Genomic DNA, 17,179 nt, shown 5'->3' with positions numbered 1-17,179 from the left:
GGCAACTGGGAAGCCCTCTCAGGCTCTCAGCTAATCCAGACGCTGCTCCAGAGTCCAGCAGAGCCAGGATTGGCCTGGAGCATGGTCACTCCCTGCCCATTAGGAGACCGGGGGCTGCGAATGAAGCAACCCTCGCTCTCATAAGGGGAAGGCTTAGTGCGCATGTTCGGGCTGGTCTTAAGAATGACCAGCCCAAAAACAAACATGCACACTATTGCGCTGTCACTCACCCTCCTGAGTGCTGCTGCTGCCCCATCCCCTTCAGCATCCCTCGTTCTACTTCTGACGCCCCCAATGGACACACCGCCACTGTACAGCATGTAGTCGAGTTCAGATCTGAAGCTCGAGTTTAGTGCATTCCAAATTCCGCTTATGCCCAGTTATCTTCCCTTGTGTCTTGAAGACCACATCATGAGATGTAGTAGTGGGTTTGGGACAGAAAAATAAATTCCTCTACAGATAACAGAACAAGCAAACTGACTTTCACAATACCTCGAAAGTGTCTACTACCACGCCTTAATGATTCTATTAATCTCTATTAATCATGCAATAAAGTTCACTATAGAAAGGAAGTGTGTCTACTTCTCAATTAATGGCCTGCATAACACCATAGTTAAGTGTAGAGCAGTTAAGTCTTATTGATGCAGGGCCTGGAACCAGAGAGGGCACCGACTATTCATTAGAGTCTACAGCTGTCCTCTTGAAGGTAAGCCACACAATCTAGTTACCTTGCACTTTTGATATATTTACGTTTGAAGGTATACGCTTTTCTTTGCAATAAGTGAAACTACACAACTTTGAGATACTTCGTATTTTTGTCTGTTGTACTTTAAATTGTTGTAATGTATGGGAAGTGGGGAGCATATAAAGAAGAGAGAAACCGCTGTGACTTTTTAGAGGAAACATCTGAATGCAGAATAAAAGCAGAAGTGCAATGTGTCAACATCTTTTTGCCATGCAAGTCTATTCTTTACTTGTGATACGGCAAATCCTGGCCCCTTAAACTCCTATCATCTTAGCATTCAAAATACCAAGGTCTGCTCAGCATTCGGAGGTGCCGTTGGGAACATTTTAGGTTCTCGCCCACAGGCAGTTTTAGCTGCCTGTTCGCAACAGACCTATTATATCTTAGTGTATGCAAAGTAGAAATAGAATAGGGTTTGGTCTAGCCCCTTGGTAATGATTTAGTTGCTTTCACATCTATTTCAGTTTACCGTGCTGATTTGATAAATTTGCTCTCTACTTTTGTATTTGTCTCATCCTATGAGCATTACGGAGTCGCTGTGTTTTGTCTGGATGGATTTAATCCTTCCTTTGCTGCCTTCACGTGTGGTGCTATTGACATGCATGAGTGACTATTTTCTCTCCTCTCCTTGCCCTCCATGCTCCAATCCTCCTATGCATTCCCTTCCCTCTCAAGCACAGCAGGCAACTTGGAATGATTGTCCTTAAGTTTTAAGAAAAAGGCTTCCAGGTTGGTCGACAATGCGTTCACACAGAAGTCCCACCATTAACCGCACCACCACATAGAAGGCTTAACCGAATAGCAGCCTAAAAGGCTAACTGGAACATATAATAATGGTTTCTAAGCTTAACATATGATTATATTCAATAATAGTTTTCAAAAGTAGCAGTAAATAACCATTTTTAAAAGTAGCAGAAAATAACAATTATTAAATGCAGCAGAATGGACTCAGCTGACATTTTAGTATATGCTTAAAGTCAAATAGTTATTTAGGCTTCCTGGGTGCCTGGTCGAGTTTAGAAATAATAGAAACCGAAAACTAGTACAGATACACATTTTATGTTTTAGTTAATATTTCCACATTGACATCCAGTGGAACATTTATCAAATCGCAAAGTCGGTTTGACGAAATGAACATTTAACAAAGTAGAAAACACCCTATGTTGAGAAATTGGGCTGGGATGAAATTCACAAACTGATTATGTAGTTGGTCCTTCACCACAACATTTATCTTTAGTCCTGAAGTCCCCAGGTATTTATCCATTTTTGGCTGACATTTTGTGGCCTCCAACAGCCAAGGACCCCCCCTCCAAACTTCACATCTAGTCCTTGTCAGGATCCTCGCTAGGGGACCTCCTGATTTGGTGTCCCGCCAGGACGTTCTTAGTGGTTCCCCCCTCCATTACCTCTTCACTCATTCTTGTTCAAGGCTGCTATTATAGGTCGTGGGAGCATGAGCTCCACCCAAGTGGGATGCCTACTATTCTCTCTCTGTACATTAAGTTCAGTCACCCCGAGAAAACATGCTCTCTTCATTTCATTTTTTTTCACAAACTTTACTCACATTGCCTTATTGCCTTTGCAACAGTGGTTTAATGCTCAATGATTGCCCCACTCCCCGGTGGAATGTAACCACAGGCAGTGGCAGCTGGCAGGGAACGGGGTGGTAGGGCGGGAAGGGGAGTATGGAGGGGGTGGGCCAAAAAACAACCTATTATAAAAAAAAACACTTACCTTTGACGGCTGCCATCGCTTCTCCATCTAAGCTCCTCTTCCTGTTGAGTCTCGGATGAAGGAATCACACAGGCTCCCCTAAGCCAATCACAATGCTGCATGGTTCGGCACTTTGACGGGGACAATGCATGTTTCCCATCAGGCTGTCCAACATCCAAAGTGTGCATGACTGTTTTGCTGTCCCAAGACGGACGGCCAAACAGTCATGCACACTTAGAGTGTGCCACCACTCCTCCCCCTGTGACACCTGCCCTGCCCCCCCCCCAACCCAGCCTTGCAGGTACAAAAAAAAAATAATGATAACAAAGTAATTATAATTTTTTTCTTCTTTTTTCACTGCTCTGAGAGCCGTGGGGCGACGCTTCTCCGCCTTAGTGGAGGAGCCACCCCAGAAGAGAGGTCTCTCAGTCTCCCATATCTCATAGTTATTCATTGACTTTGGCCTGAATGGGGCTCCCTGGAGGGTTCCTTAAAGTGCCAATCAATTGAATTTGATAATCCAATCCAATCCAATCCAATCCAAAAATTCTTTATTTCGGTCGTATAGACCATAAAAGATAATAGAATTCCAACTCCTCGAACCACTGCAGTAGCAGAAGAGAAGTATGCCTGTGCATATAAAATTATTTTAAAAAGTTGGGACATACCTTTTATTTCTTGTAGTAAAGACCTGTGCCAGCTTTACCTGCAGTATTACGTCCTCCCTCTCACTAGCTTTCCTATTTCACCGACGTGCATTGTAGCCTATTAGCTCTTGCCCTGCTCATTTTCTCAAAGCGGTACAAAAGGGGGTGGTGATGGACGGAGCATCTGAACCAATCAAACACTCACACCCAGTCAACAGATCTGGGTTTAATCCATCACCGTTCTTTAGCCCACTCTGCCACCCCAGTTCAGACATGGCCATATGCAAATCAGTCTGACCCTGTGCCTCAAGGGAACAGTCCAGCCCGAACTGCCAAGCCATGCCTTCCCTGGACCGGAATCAAGCTTCCAAGGACCGGTTTCTGGTATTTCAGCCGTCTTCAGCCAGGCTTGCTTGAATCCAGTGGCAAAGTGAGCAAGGGACTCAACGTCTGAGCATACCCTGCCAACTTATGGCAAACAAAGCGGTACAAAAGCGGGTGGTGATGGACGGAGCATCTGAACCAATCAAACACTCACACCCAGTCAACAGATCTGGGTTTAATCCATCACCGTTCTTTAGCCCACTCTGCCACCCCAGTTCAGACATGGCCATAAGCAAATCAGTTTGACCCTGTGCCTCATGGGAACAGTCCAGCCCGAACTGCCAAGCCATGCCTTCTCTGGACCGGAATCAAGCTTCCTAGGACCGGTTTCTGGCATTTCAGCCGTCTTCAGCCAGGCTTGCTTGAATCCAGTGGCAAAGTGAGCAAGGGACTCAACGTCTGAGCATACCCGGCCAACTTATGGTGAACAAAGCGGTACAAAAGGGGGTGGTGATGGACGGAGCATCTGAACCAATCAAACGCTCACACCCAGTCAACAGATCTGGGTTTAATCCATCACCGTTCTTTAGCCCACTCTGCCACCCCAGTTCAGACATGGCCATATGCAAATCAGTCTGACCCTGTGCCTCATGGGAACAGTCCAGCCCGAACTGCCAAGCCATGCCTTCCCTGGACCGGAATCAAGTTTCCTAGGACCGGTTTCTGGCAATCCTCCCTCCCCCTCTAGCATCCCAAACCCTCTCCTCACCCTCTTTGGAGCAATGGGGGCCTCCCCACCAACCGGGCCTGGATGCTCCCCTCACCTACTGGTGCCATGGTGCGGCACTTGTCCCCAAAAACACTACCCTCCCACCAGAAAAAAGGAAAAATATAAAGATAAACCTGGATTTTATTTAGAGATTAGTTTGATAGAAAAACATTTACTTCTCCTACTGACGAAAAAGCATGAAATTGACCCTTTACCAACACTTTGAACTTGTTGTACTATAGTGGCTTGCCCCCCAGGCTTTTTAATTCTTGAATCAGGCTTTTTAAAGCCTTGCTACGTCTGGCTGTTACAGCAGCCAGATACTGGAACACCCCCATATGAACATTTTCAGAAATAAGAAATGATTTTTGATGGATTGCTGTAGCCAAGACCTGTTCTCTAATGCGGAAGTGTGCAAAATTAACTATCATTTTCGTGGGTACTTGGCATCGGCAGGATACTGGGCAGGGACACTATGTGCTCTCATGATAGATACATCTTTCGAGGCATTTTGCAATATGAATTTCTTAATGAGAGAGTTCATCAGCAGGGGTACATTCTGATTCTCCCCCTGAGACTAACTACCTTCTGGAATACAGATAAATCTCAAAGTACTGCATCGCAAATGGTTTTCCGACATCTCCTTTTTAAGTCCCAGCCTCTTGAAGGTATATTCAAGAGTTTTCTTTTGATGCGTACTATGCTTTTGTGATTTTATATGATTGAAATCGAATAAAGCTTATTCAGATTCTGATTCTGAAGTTCCAGCTGTTGCAGTTTCTTTATTTCTGGAATAATGATCTCATCCATTCTTTGATAGCGATCCTCAAGATATGAAATTTGCTGTTCAGCCTCCGAGAGACTTTTAGGCAACTGCATCAGGGTATCCTCAATTATAGACAGTCTTTGATTAACTGTCGCTGTATCAAGAGCTTGTTGTGAAGGATAAGCATCTACCACACTGACAGACAGAATCTTTTTAGACAAAACGGTAAATCACTAGTGCCTAATTTAGCTTTTAGGCTTAGTCATTATTTGATCTTCTGTGTGAATGAGTAATGGGATTTAAATGTGTATAAATATTATGCTTATGCAATGGAGTTTATGGCTTTGGTACTTATTAACAGTCAGGCAGAATGGAATTATCATGTGGAATTCCATTCTGCCGGATCAGGGCCGGACAGGGGGGCGATATTGCCAGCCCCCCAGTAACAAAAAAGGCCTCCCAGGGGCCCAAAATTGGCCCCACCCTGGCAGCCCACCGGGAAAATGCCCGATGCCCGCTACGGCTAGTCCACCCCTGTGCCGGATCACGAGGGACCGGTGTTCTTGCACATGGTTTTCTCGGGTGTTAATGATTTTACTGGGCTGTAGTTTTCTTCCTGATAAAATCGCATAAGACGTTGCCTGCTGCAGCAGCCAATCCTTTCTTCCGGCCTTAAATGACCTTTCCCTCCCTTATTCCCCTGTTTCCGTCCCTCCACCTTGCCCACACCAAGGACCCCGCCAACATTTGCCACCTTCTCAGAGCCGTTGAGTAATGTTTGCATTAGACTCCACAGCATTGGGAATTCTGTGTGGTATTCTGTCTGACCAGTAAACCCAGTTCCTCATGGCGATTCCCTATTCTGTGGTATTCAACTTATAATCGCATGGTACTGGTACAGTACTACTGCACAATAATTAAAAATTTGTATTCAGAATTACCACTCTACCCATTCAATTCATAATCAGGTTCTTTGTATGAATTTATGGAATTAGGATCCATCTTGAATTATGTATTAAAACCTGTATGGATAAAAACCTGACAGTTGCTTCGAAACTTGTGATATAAATTGTCATTTATTAGCATTTTAGAAGTATCTACTTGATTGTTGCAACTAAATGTCAATGGATGTCTTTGAATTTTTTTGTTACTCTAGTGTGATTTTGCATAATTCCCGATTTCGGGGTACACGAAACGTACAAAATTGTTATCAATTTACTTAGCACAAAATTCAGCATACCTTTTGACCATTGGAGCCTGACTCAAGTAGAAAATACCTCATTCAGAGAAGCTTTCTCTTCAGGCCGGACGTATTCTCCTTGAAACACTCTATTACTCGAGATACCAGCAAGATACAATTTGCAAATTTGGTGCTTATTTACAAGTCCTTGTGCCACCAGTGCGTCATTTTTTTGGACGCACCAGCTGCACATTTTTCTGCCCCATATTTACAAGGACAGTAAAGCCACCCTTTGTAGCTTTTCCTGTCATTGTAAATACGGCCCCTTTACACGCAGCACTTTGCGTGAAAGGGGCGTTACATGGCTGTTGCTGTGGGTGTCACGCAACACCCATAGAACCTGACACATTTCCAGATTTACCAGAAATCATGAACCTGGAAACGTGTCTGAATGCTACCCCTCCTCAGGGGATGCGTAGGGATGCATCCTGCTTAACGTATACTGCAGAACACATAAAACGAGGAAATCACCTCTTATGATTGCTTATCTGTAGGAAAATGTCCCTTCCTGCCAACAAAATAATCATTAAAAAAAATTAAGTTTTACAAGTTCTATTTGTGTTAATGCAGCACGCATATAATTTGAAAAACGCCATTTCAGTTTGTTAATGTGCAGGAAGGGACACCTTCCTACACCTAAACAATCATCCCCGTGATGCAGGAATCCTTGCACTATGGTGCAAGGGTGCCCTGCGTCGGCGCATGGCAGCTAATTGTACCCCAGCGCATGGGAGAGCAAAGGGATCTGTCAAATCCTTGTAGATATGACACATCCCTGCGCTTTGAAAGTGCTGCAGTGTGGCGCAGCCAAAGGGCCTGCGGTGCTGCGCTGCAGCACTTTCTTGTAAATGAGGCCCTTTGTTTTTAAATTACTTCCATTTCACACTAGAAATTTGCACATTTTATATACTCTTTGTCACCTGAACAAAACTCATCTTATAATATTCATGAAATTAATAAGCTGTGCCAATCAACATTTGGTAAACTTCAATTGTGTTGATTTTTTGGTTGACCTTAGATATTAATAACATGTTTTATTGTATATATTATGCTTTAATCCTGTTTTTTCTGCCATAACTTTGATGTTGTGACAATCTCAAAAATTAAAACTCCTGTTGCTTGGTAATTACAGGTACACCTTGGTGGACATTTTACGTGCAATATTGCTGTCTTTAGAAGCCATGATTGAAGACCCAGAGCTCCAGGTGAATGGATTTGTCTTGATCATTGACTGGAGCAACTTTACTTTTAAGCAGGCTTCCAAGCTGACTCCAAGCATGCTGAGGCTGGCTATAGAGGGACTCCAGGTAAAGCATTTAGATTGTAAAATCTTTTCCTATGCCATAGTTATGTTCTTTTCATCCCATTGCTGCATTGACATATCACATTTCCTTAATCCATTTCTTTTGAGGCTATCCTATTAAGAATATCTCCAATACCTTTGGGTTAAGTTCATGCTATATAAAACTGCAAAAAAATGAATATATGAGAAAATGTCTCACATTAGTGGCAGTGTCCTTAGCATTCTATGAGTTCCTATTGAATTTCATTGTTTACCTCATTGTCTGTTAGAGCATGCGTCATGACTGACAACAGAAAGGAAACCGTTATTTGTATCACAACAATCACCATTATTTAATGTATCATTGTTTTGCAAGTGACCAAGTAGTTACTTTATCACAATCACTGTTTTTCCTGTTACAGTTTCAAAGACAAATGCGTGACATAAGTATCTGTCATCAATGATGACCATTGTAAATGGGAAAACAGAGGTGACTTTGTGGATGGTCAATATACTGAAAAGTGCCACCTGCCATGGCACTTCCTTGAAATACCAATTTGTTTGCCTTCAACACAAACTGAAGGTCTACCAAAATTCAGTCACGTAGGCCCTCATTACGAGAGGCCCAGGATATGGACTGATATTTCTCCACCAGAGTTACCAATACTGAGGGTACCTGTAAATTCATATGTTGGAGAAAATGCTGCCCGTTATCATTTGGACCCTGAGGGTCTACTCAGAAATGAAGATTTACTGTGGTATTGCGAGTATGGTGATTTAATCCTGTGATAATTACTCTTTTACAGAGGTTTTTCACACAGATGCTTAGAGCAAATGAAATATCCAGGAGAAAAACACCATGCCTGCGGTAAAATAATTTGACCTTGTTATTCCAGTGGAGCATGTATCCAGAGTTACGAACTCTATTGGGATTATAGGCTGTTTTATAAGGAGGACCAAAGAGTATTTTCTTGAGTTGAGTGTAGTGTACTCCCCAACACAGTAGAATGTAAATGAATCACGCCACTCATGGAGCTCAGTATTACACGTCTTTATACGCTAGAGTGTAACCGTTAACTAACACGTACTGAGTCATACATTTTAATAACCACACCCAATCACTTATGTCCCTAGACTTCGGAGTCCGTTAGGGACCAGAGGGGTCCTAGTTTCTATAATACCCAACACACTACACCTCCCCCATTGTTAAATAAAAAGTACCTATAGTGCTGGGCACCACATAGGTTTGTAAGAAGAACCCTCACCCACCAACCTAGTTGGTGGCATGCTTCATCATCGGGTTCCCAGCTGGGTAGCCGAATGCCACCCAGCGGTGCTTCAACACCTGATTACAGCTGAGGGGGATTTTTTGGTAGTGTGTGGTGAAGTGGTGAGATTAAAAATAGCTCTGGGATCATGATGATCCAGAGGAGACCGGAATAGTTGTGGAAGTGGGCAGCCTACCTCGATGAATGCTTGACTAAAAGTGCACGCTCCTCCTGGATCTGACAAGCTACCACATTGCGTAGCAAATGTTTATTCAAGCAGTGGGTCCGTAAGTACAGTCTAACCACAACATGCACAGCACACCTTAGCGTGTGTGCTGCAAAAAGAGACACGTGGCGGATTTTTGCCACTTGCAATTTTTTCACCTTACACTACTTCACTTTAATGTGGTCCTGAAGAAAGCCTCAACGATTTATGAAAGAGGCTGAAACATTTTGACCAGTAGAATAATGAAGACCAACTGCAAAACTTCATACTTTCCCTTATCTTTGTTTTTAATGTATCCTGAGCCGCTGGGAATAACAAATCGGTCAGCAAGGAATACCCAAGACATTTTAATCTCACCAATTTACCACACACTACCACAAAATCCCACTCTGCTGTAATCAGGCGTTGTAGCACAGCTGGGTGGCATTCGGCTAACCAGCTGGGAACCAGATGATGAAGCATGCCACCAACTAGGTTGGTGGGTGAGGGTTCTTCTTACAAACCTATGGGGTGCCCAGCACTATAAGTGTTATAGAGTCATCTGCATTTGGGTTCGTCCACGTTGTTTATAAAATACGTACCCAGGGACAGGGACGGTCCCACTATTTGGTCTTCGCTATTTTGTTTGTTCTTTACAAATAAAAAGTACCAACAAAACAAACATTCATCATAGTCCTCAATGAGTTATTGAGGCTCTCGAACCACTCATCCAGATCTTTTGTGAGGCTGAGGAGACACAGGAGAGGCAACCACAGCTGGCACTGCTGATCTAGACACAGTTGCAGTCCTTGGGCTCACCTGGCCCTCTGATGACAGCGTCTCACTCCCGATGTCTGAAACCGACAAACTCCAAGGCAGGTCCTTGTAATGTGAGGATTCTCTCGTAACAGACTTTCCAGGACGATGAGCAGTCACCATGTGTCCCTTATTTGTTGCAACTGGCAATGGATAAGCATCGAATGGAGCATCAGATTTTCATTTTCACCTATGTCTGCCAAGGACACGATCTCCTTTTCAAAAAGTAATTTCTAGAGTACATTCACACCTGTCTGCATGTGTCTTCATACTGGATTTGTGAGATGAATCAGTGATTCCAACCTTCTTAGCATCAATTGTTCTTTCAGTGGTTCACTTTTGCAATTTGCTACCCATATCTCTCCCAAACATCAGGGTGGCCGGGCTTTCACCCATCATAGAATGGGGAGTATATCAGTATACATGAAGAGTAGAATGATTAACTGACTTGAACTCAAGTCCTTCTAATACAACTCACTGTACTGCTTTCTTAAGACCGCTCATAAAGCTTTCCACAGCGCCATCATCCTGTGACCAAAGAGGTGTGTTTTTCTGATGCTTGATATTTAAATGCGTAAGAACGTCTTTGAACTCCAGAAAATTTAATGGTGGGCCATTGTCAGATTTTAGGATTGAATTAGCACCCCAGGTTGCAAATATGTTTTCTAGTCTTTCAATGACTCGATTATGAGTGAGTGACGAAACGTCTTCCACCAGAGGAAACCAGGAGTACTCCTCTACAATGACCATTGTCATTTGCAAGGGGTCCAAAGAAGGCAACTGCAAGTTTCTCCCAGACATGTTTTGGAAGATGTGATATATTCAAAGGATGCTGGTTTTTTTTTAGATAAACAGTTACATAACTGATAAGCTGGAGCTCTCTTTCATCTCTCTCATCAAGATGAAGAAACCAAACATGGACTGGAAGGGCTCACTTTGTGGTAACATTCCACAATGTCCATCATGCCCCACTTCACTGACTTGTTGTTTGAGACTTTCAGGAATTACAATTCTCGACCCTCGTAAGATATTCCCCTCTTGTGTAACTGACAGTTCATCACGCACATTCTTGAATTTCTGATATTCAATGTTGATATCAAAAGGTCTAGCATGTGTTCTCCAGGATTGATGCATAATAATTTCTTTGACAATGAGCATATTTCTGTCTGCATTCGTAGCAGCACATCTTTCTTCCACAGATATGGCTGCCAGAGTACTGGATCTCTAAATGAAGTTAGGGTAGGCCTCAGCCACTTTCGAAGGGGTACTCTGATACTGTAAGGCTACTCAAGAAAAGAAGTAGGCAGGGTTCTGATCTTTTCCCGGCCTGTGCACAATAGCGGAGTCATACTCTTGCAGTTGTAACTCCCACTCCTCAATGCGAGGAGGCATCTTAGTCTTTGGATTGCCAAAAATAGTGAGCTAGTGCTTGGTGATCAGTAACAAGCGTAAAATATTTTCCATACAGAAACACCCAAGGATTCCTTTTTTGGTTTGAGAATGTGCTTGTTCAGACAAACTCCAGCTAGCATACACTACAATGTGCCTTCACACATTTGCTTGTCCACTATGTTGAGCAAGAATTGTGCTCAAACCCACTGGGCTGGCATCCACAACAATCTCTGTATGCAATTTAGGATCAAAGTAGGTAATTTGAGTAGCATTTTTAATTGCATATTTGATTGTCTTGAAACTTTGATCACACTCCAGTGACCACCGAAATTGAACATTCCATTTTGTCAAGTCTCTCAATTAGTCACTCACAGTGGCAAAGTCACAGGTGTACCTGGAGCAGCGACTGGTCACCCCAAGGAAAGTACATCTCGTAGAGAAGAGGTGGATGACTAAGCCTGAACTTTGGCTGGATCTGGAGTCATCCCTCATCAGGGAAAATGTGTTCAAAGAATTTTAATTTTGTTTTGTGAAACTCTCACTTTTCAGCATTCAAAGTAAGACCTGCAACGCCAAGTAGACGGCATACTTCGGTAAGGGCTCTATCATGCTCTTTCAGTGTTTCCCCAAATACTAGTATATCATCACTAAAGTTGAAAGCAAGCATGACAGGCTGTGTAATTTGATGAATGACATCTTGGAAAAGTGCAGCAGCTGCATTTTTCTTCCAATTCGAACTGATGATACCCTTTGTTCATTCAGATCAAGGTGCAAAAAGACTTTGGGACTGATTTTGATCTTAGCAGACTGGCTACTCAGTGATACATAACCCGTCCCCGGAAATATAAATCCCATAGGATATAATGGGATTTATATTTCGGAGGATGGGATATCCATCACTGTTGTGACAAAGTTATCTGACCTCTGAGATCAAAATCAGGCCCTTTGGCACTATTCAACTGGGTAACCATATTAGCAAGGTGCAGACCTGGATGTTGTTCTCTTTTATTTGCCTTAAATGCTTGATGCATGTCAACACAAATCCACACATACCCTCCACTGTCTTTCAGTACCACCACGATTGGTGACACCCATGGCGTAGGACCAGTAGAGAGCTCAATGATATGTTTCATCAAAGTGTTAATTTCTTTTTCAACAGATTTTTGTAGGTGAAATGCAATTTGATTATGTTGTTGAGCAACAGGACGAATGTCCTCCTTAATGTGACGCTGCACTTGCATTGTCCTAAGGTTTCCTAATCCATAGAACAAGACCAGAAACTGATTCACTATGATGTGATGAACATTGACATTGTAATTCAAAGATATTAGTCCCATGTCAGCAGCAGCGCTGATGCTGATCAAACATGCATGTGACATAGGGCCAGATGTAGGTAGGCAAATACCAGTCGGTAACGGCCGATTTCGGCCGTTACCGACTGGTATTTGGAGTTTGAGATGTAGTTGCCTTAAAAATTACCGATTTGGTAAATTTACCTATTTGGTAAATTACCGAATCGGTAAATTTACCGAATCTGTCATTTGAGATGTAGGTGGCACTGTAAACAGTGCCACAGGGCCTTAAGGATTCGTTATTTACCACTAACTATTAGTTGGTGGTAAATAACGAATACCTGTGTATATGCAAATCTGTGCATGTACACCTGTGCCATGTGGCACACATACATGCCTTAAGGGCATGTATGTGTGTCACATGGCACACAAGCACTAATCAGGGGTGCAACAGGGTGTCAAAGTGACACCCTGCCACCCTTGACTATTCAGTACTTTTACAGAATCGGTATTTACCGATTCGGTAATTGCCATTGATTCCTATGGGCCTCAAGGCCCATAGGAATCAATGGCAATTACCGAATCGGTAAATACCGATTCGGTAATTACCGAATATTAACGATTCAGTAATTTTTACCGAATATTTACCTACATAGCATTTACCGATTTGTAAATACCGAATCGGAAAAATTCGGTATTTACGAATCGGTAAATACCATTTACCTACATCTAGCCCAAAGTTCTCTGATAGACATGGATTTGGGCTTGTACCTTCGTCTTTTTGTGTTTCCTGATCACCATGAATGAACTTTGACTTTACAATGGGAACGCGGCCGCCCACAGGTATACCTCGTTTTTCAATGATGTGAGACAGGGCACCGGAGACATTTCTTCCTATTTTTACCAAACTTGATGGCAGAAATGGCAGTATCATCAGTCAAAAGAGCAATGGAAGGGCCCCCTTCATGAGAAGACAAAGCTTGAGTAGATAAAAAAAATGGAACGTTTAATGCTTTTAGCAATGTCAATAACCTCAGAAAAAGATGGATTGTGGCAGGTAAGCAACCTCCCCTGTATCTTCTTTGAGAAACAATTGTAAACAAATTGATCCCTTATATAAGTGTCAACTGAATTCTGAAATTCGCTAGGCGCAGCCAGGACCTGCAATGCCGCTATGTACTCCTCTATGGTTTCATTGCTAGCCTGTTTGCACATAACAAAACTGTGCCTCTCTAACAACACACTAGGTTCCTCCGAATACTGCTTCTTAAGCCTCTTTCTAGCTTCGATGTAAACATTCCACCCAGAATCACCCACAGGGCGAGGTATAACAGGAAGATTGTCAAAAACATTCTGCCCTGCAATACCCAGATGACTAAAAGAAGTGTGAATTTTCTGGCAGGTGTATACTCAAGCTCATCTATAGCAACTAAATAACTTTCAAAATAGTGTAACCATTGCTTCCATTTGATTTCTGGTTTACCAGGTTTCTCTAAAAAGGGAAGTGGGTGCAATACATTTTGTGAAGAGGCCAAACCTGAAAAATAAAGTGATAAGAATGAGAGTGCAATTCCAAACTGGAAAAACCTCAATTAAATTCTGAATATAATTGTTGTAGAAAATAAAGCATAATTACTGCCTTTAGCATTATCGTACTGTATGAGTGATAGCTTTGTGTTAGGTTGTGGCATCGTACCTCTTATCATGGGGGTATTAGAAATTGTCTGACCGGCGATAAAAGACATTTTCCGTAGGGCCTTTACTTTCTTGTAAGGTCTTGCAGTGACTGGAGTTGTGCTTTGACTCCACATACCCAAACCATCAATGTTTACTATAACTGAGGCACACGTGGAACGCACTAGTAGTTTGCTGGAACTTGGCAAATTCTATGGGAGAGCACTCTCGCCTCTGAAGTTTGCGGAGTATATGTATCCCTTATCTTGTCATCAGTTGTGCCATCCTCCCCAGCCAGGTAGTATGTAAATGAATCATGCCACACATGGAGCTCAGTATTATACGTCTTTCTTCCCTAGAGTGTAACTGTTAACTGAGACATACTACGTCATGAATTTTATCAACCACACCCAATCACTTACATCACTATACTATGGAATCCTATAGGGACCTGAGGGGTTTCGCGCTCCATATACACAAGACACTACATTGAGTGTGGCAAAAACTTACAAAAGAAATGTATTGGTCGTGAAAGTGTAATGTGCAAAAACATTTAAGAATCAGCTGTAATGATTGTGCTGCAAAATGGTGGAAGGAATTGTCGGATCTCCCTTAATGAAAATGAAATTTAAACACCGATGCTCCCCAACCTTTTTGCAGATTAGGGCTTGGAGACCTTTACAAATTGCTTAATTATCTTCAAAAATATTAGGTAATCATTGGCACTAACATGGAGAGGAGCCAATAATTTAGATAAAACTAAAGTTACCAAAGTAGAATTGGATCCATCATGCCCTCGTATGAAAGGGTGTCCTCCAAATATTTTCACTAATCTTCATCTTCACCTCCATGATTCATGTAGACACAGACAGAATGACTGAACAGTACTACCCTATTCCAGATGTTAACTGATGATAGATACTTACACTCACATTCTCAAAGAGAGAAGACTATAGTGTTAGGACAACATCTCAAAGTACCTGGACTCTGACAGTGAGTGGACAGTTAAAAGTCATAAACTATTTGATTGAGAAGGATGCCATGTACTTTGGGATCAACCTTAATACATATCTAGATGTATTTGTGCAGAATGTTGTTTTACACATGAATTTACATGTACGTACTGGCGCAATACTATTACCTTTGAAACAATTTTAATACAACTTGTTAAAAAGGATTTTCTTTGCTTGTGCTACCTAGGCCTCAAAGCAATATTGTTTAAAGTAGATGTCACATTCATTATTTATTGTTTCTGCTGCTCATAGTCAAATAGTCATCATTGTTTATATCCTTTTGACAATGTTTCGAAGGTTCATCTTTTAGTGTTTGTGAGTTTAACATTCTGTGTTTGAAAATACAACTTTTAGAAAATAGTTATTTTCTTGCCTAACCATCCAGTATGCCTCTGTAGGTTTTTGTATTGCACGTCTGGCTTGTGAGTGACAGGAGCTGGGAGAAGGCTGTGGCTCCAGCAGTCTGATTAGTCAGGACTGGGCTGAATGGGACCTGGGTTGAATTTAGAGTAGGGGAGGACATTTCCTTTCACCTGCATGGGCCAGGTCTGCATTCAACAATGCTGTCTCCACCTCCTGCCAGGAAGCTGCACCAGAGAGGACAGAACTAGTTTTGGCTGGGTACAGACACTCTCTGCCTTCAGATACAAAGGATTCTTGTGTATAAAAAGGGGACCCAGACCCCAGAACTTTAGATCACTTATGGGAAATCAAGTGGACCCTTTGGCAAGGAGTAGACTCGGAGAAGTTGGTGGAAGATTGCTGCCCCTGTGCTGTTTGTTATTTGCTGTTTGGGGTTGGCCTGCAGTGGTTACTTGTTGCCAAGGAAAAGGGAAAAGGACTTTGCTGTTTGCTTTGTCATCTTGAGGAAGATCTCCAAGGGCTTGAAACTGAGCTTGCCTCCTGTCTGAAGTCTCAGGGACACAAAGACTTCACCACCAGCTCCCCTGAATTCCTTGCTGGGAAGTTCTAACATGCAGAGCGGTGCCTGCTGCTGTTCACGACCTCTAGAGACTGTTCGTCACTGGGAGATGGAAGTGCAATGCAACAACAAAGAAGCGTGTCGCATCCGCCCTGAGGCTCGATGCATTGTTGAGCCACGGGGAAAAAGCGTGCCGCATCTACACCGAGTCCCGGCGCATCACCAAAAACATTGTTGCAGCGCCTGCGGTGCTGCTGCAAAAGTTCACGCATCAGACCAGATCGTCGTATCGCATTAAGCCGCCATTTTGACGCATCGCACCAGATCATTGCATCGAGGCGCCATCTTGTCACATCGTACCCGTAACGCAGCAAGTAAGTGACGAATCCCCTCCTCTCCAATAAGGAACTGACGCAACGCAACGTCTCCCCTGCGCTGCAGTAAGGAACAAGTGTGCCGCCTCCCCCGAAGCAAGGAACTGACGCTTCGCCTTCCCTGCGACCCTTTTGCTTGTTTTGCGTGACGCATCTAAGGTACTTCGTTGGAAAAGTGTTGCATTTACAACTTGCATTGAACGGAACAATTTCTACCATTTAAGAACCCTATCTTTGATACTGTATTATGTATTTTTGCCATTTAGTCTTGTTTAGATAAAGATTACTTATTTTTCTAAACTGATGTGGTGTCTATTTGTAGTGTTTTCACACTGTGTTACTGTATGTGTTCTCAAATGCTTTACACACTGCCTCTGAGATAAGCCTGTCTGCTTGGGCCAAGCTACCAAGGGGGTGAACAGGGGTTATTTTAGGAGTGTATCCCCCTTTCCCTGACTAGAAGCAAGTGTCCCTATTTGGACAAAGGTGCAAACCATTGGCAACTAGAGACCCCCATTTGTAACAGTGACACAATGTTACTCACCATAAAATTTTAATTAGTCACCAAACTGCCTTGAAATCAGTTATTTGGTCCCCTCCTCACAACAATACCCACCAGTTTAGCAATCGAAAATTTAAATAACTTGGCCTAATCCATGCCCTTCGTGAACCGTTAATTCTGGATGCAGGACTATAAACTCCAACAGAGTCAATATAAAAAATATACATTTAGGGTC

At 42.7% G+C, this 17,179-nt stretch overlaps 1 protein-coding gene across 1 annotated transcript in view; it reads left to right on the top strand.

The window, feature by feature from the left end:
* The window catches only part of CLVS2 (clavesin 2), a 294,165-nt gene that overhangs the window by 136,045 nt on the left and 140,941 nt on the right, over positions 1-17,179 (top strand). Inside the window, exon 2 of the mRNA XM_078648939.1 lies at positions 7,337-7,511. Within this exon, the coding sequence (XP_078505065.1) occupies positions 7,337-7,511 (175 nt within the window). The remainder of the gene's footprint in view (positions 1-7,336; positions 7,512-17,179) is intronic.

The sequence above is a fragment of the Lissotriton helveticus genome, chromosome 6 (genome assembly GCF_964261635.1).
Source record: "Lissotriton helveticus chromosome 6, aLisHel1.1, whole genome shotgun sequence".
Classification (NCBI taxonomy): Eukaryota; Metazoa; Chordata; class Amphibia; order Caudata; family Salamandridae; genus Lissotriton; species Lissotriton helveticus.
The sequence above is the reverse complement of the archived record's forward strand: the minus strand, read 5'-3'. Positions and strand labels throughout refer to the sequence as shown.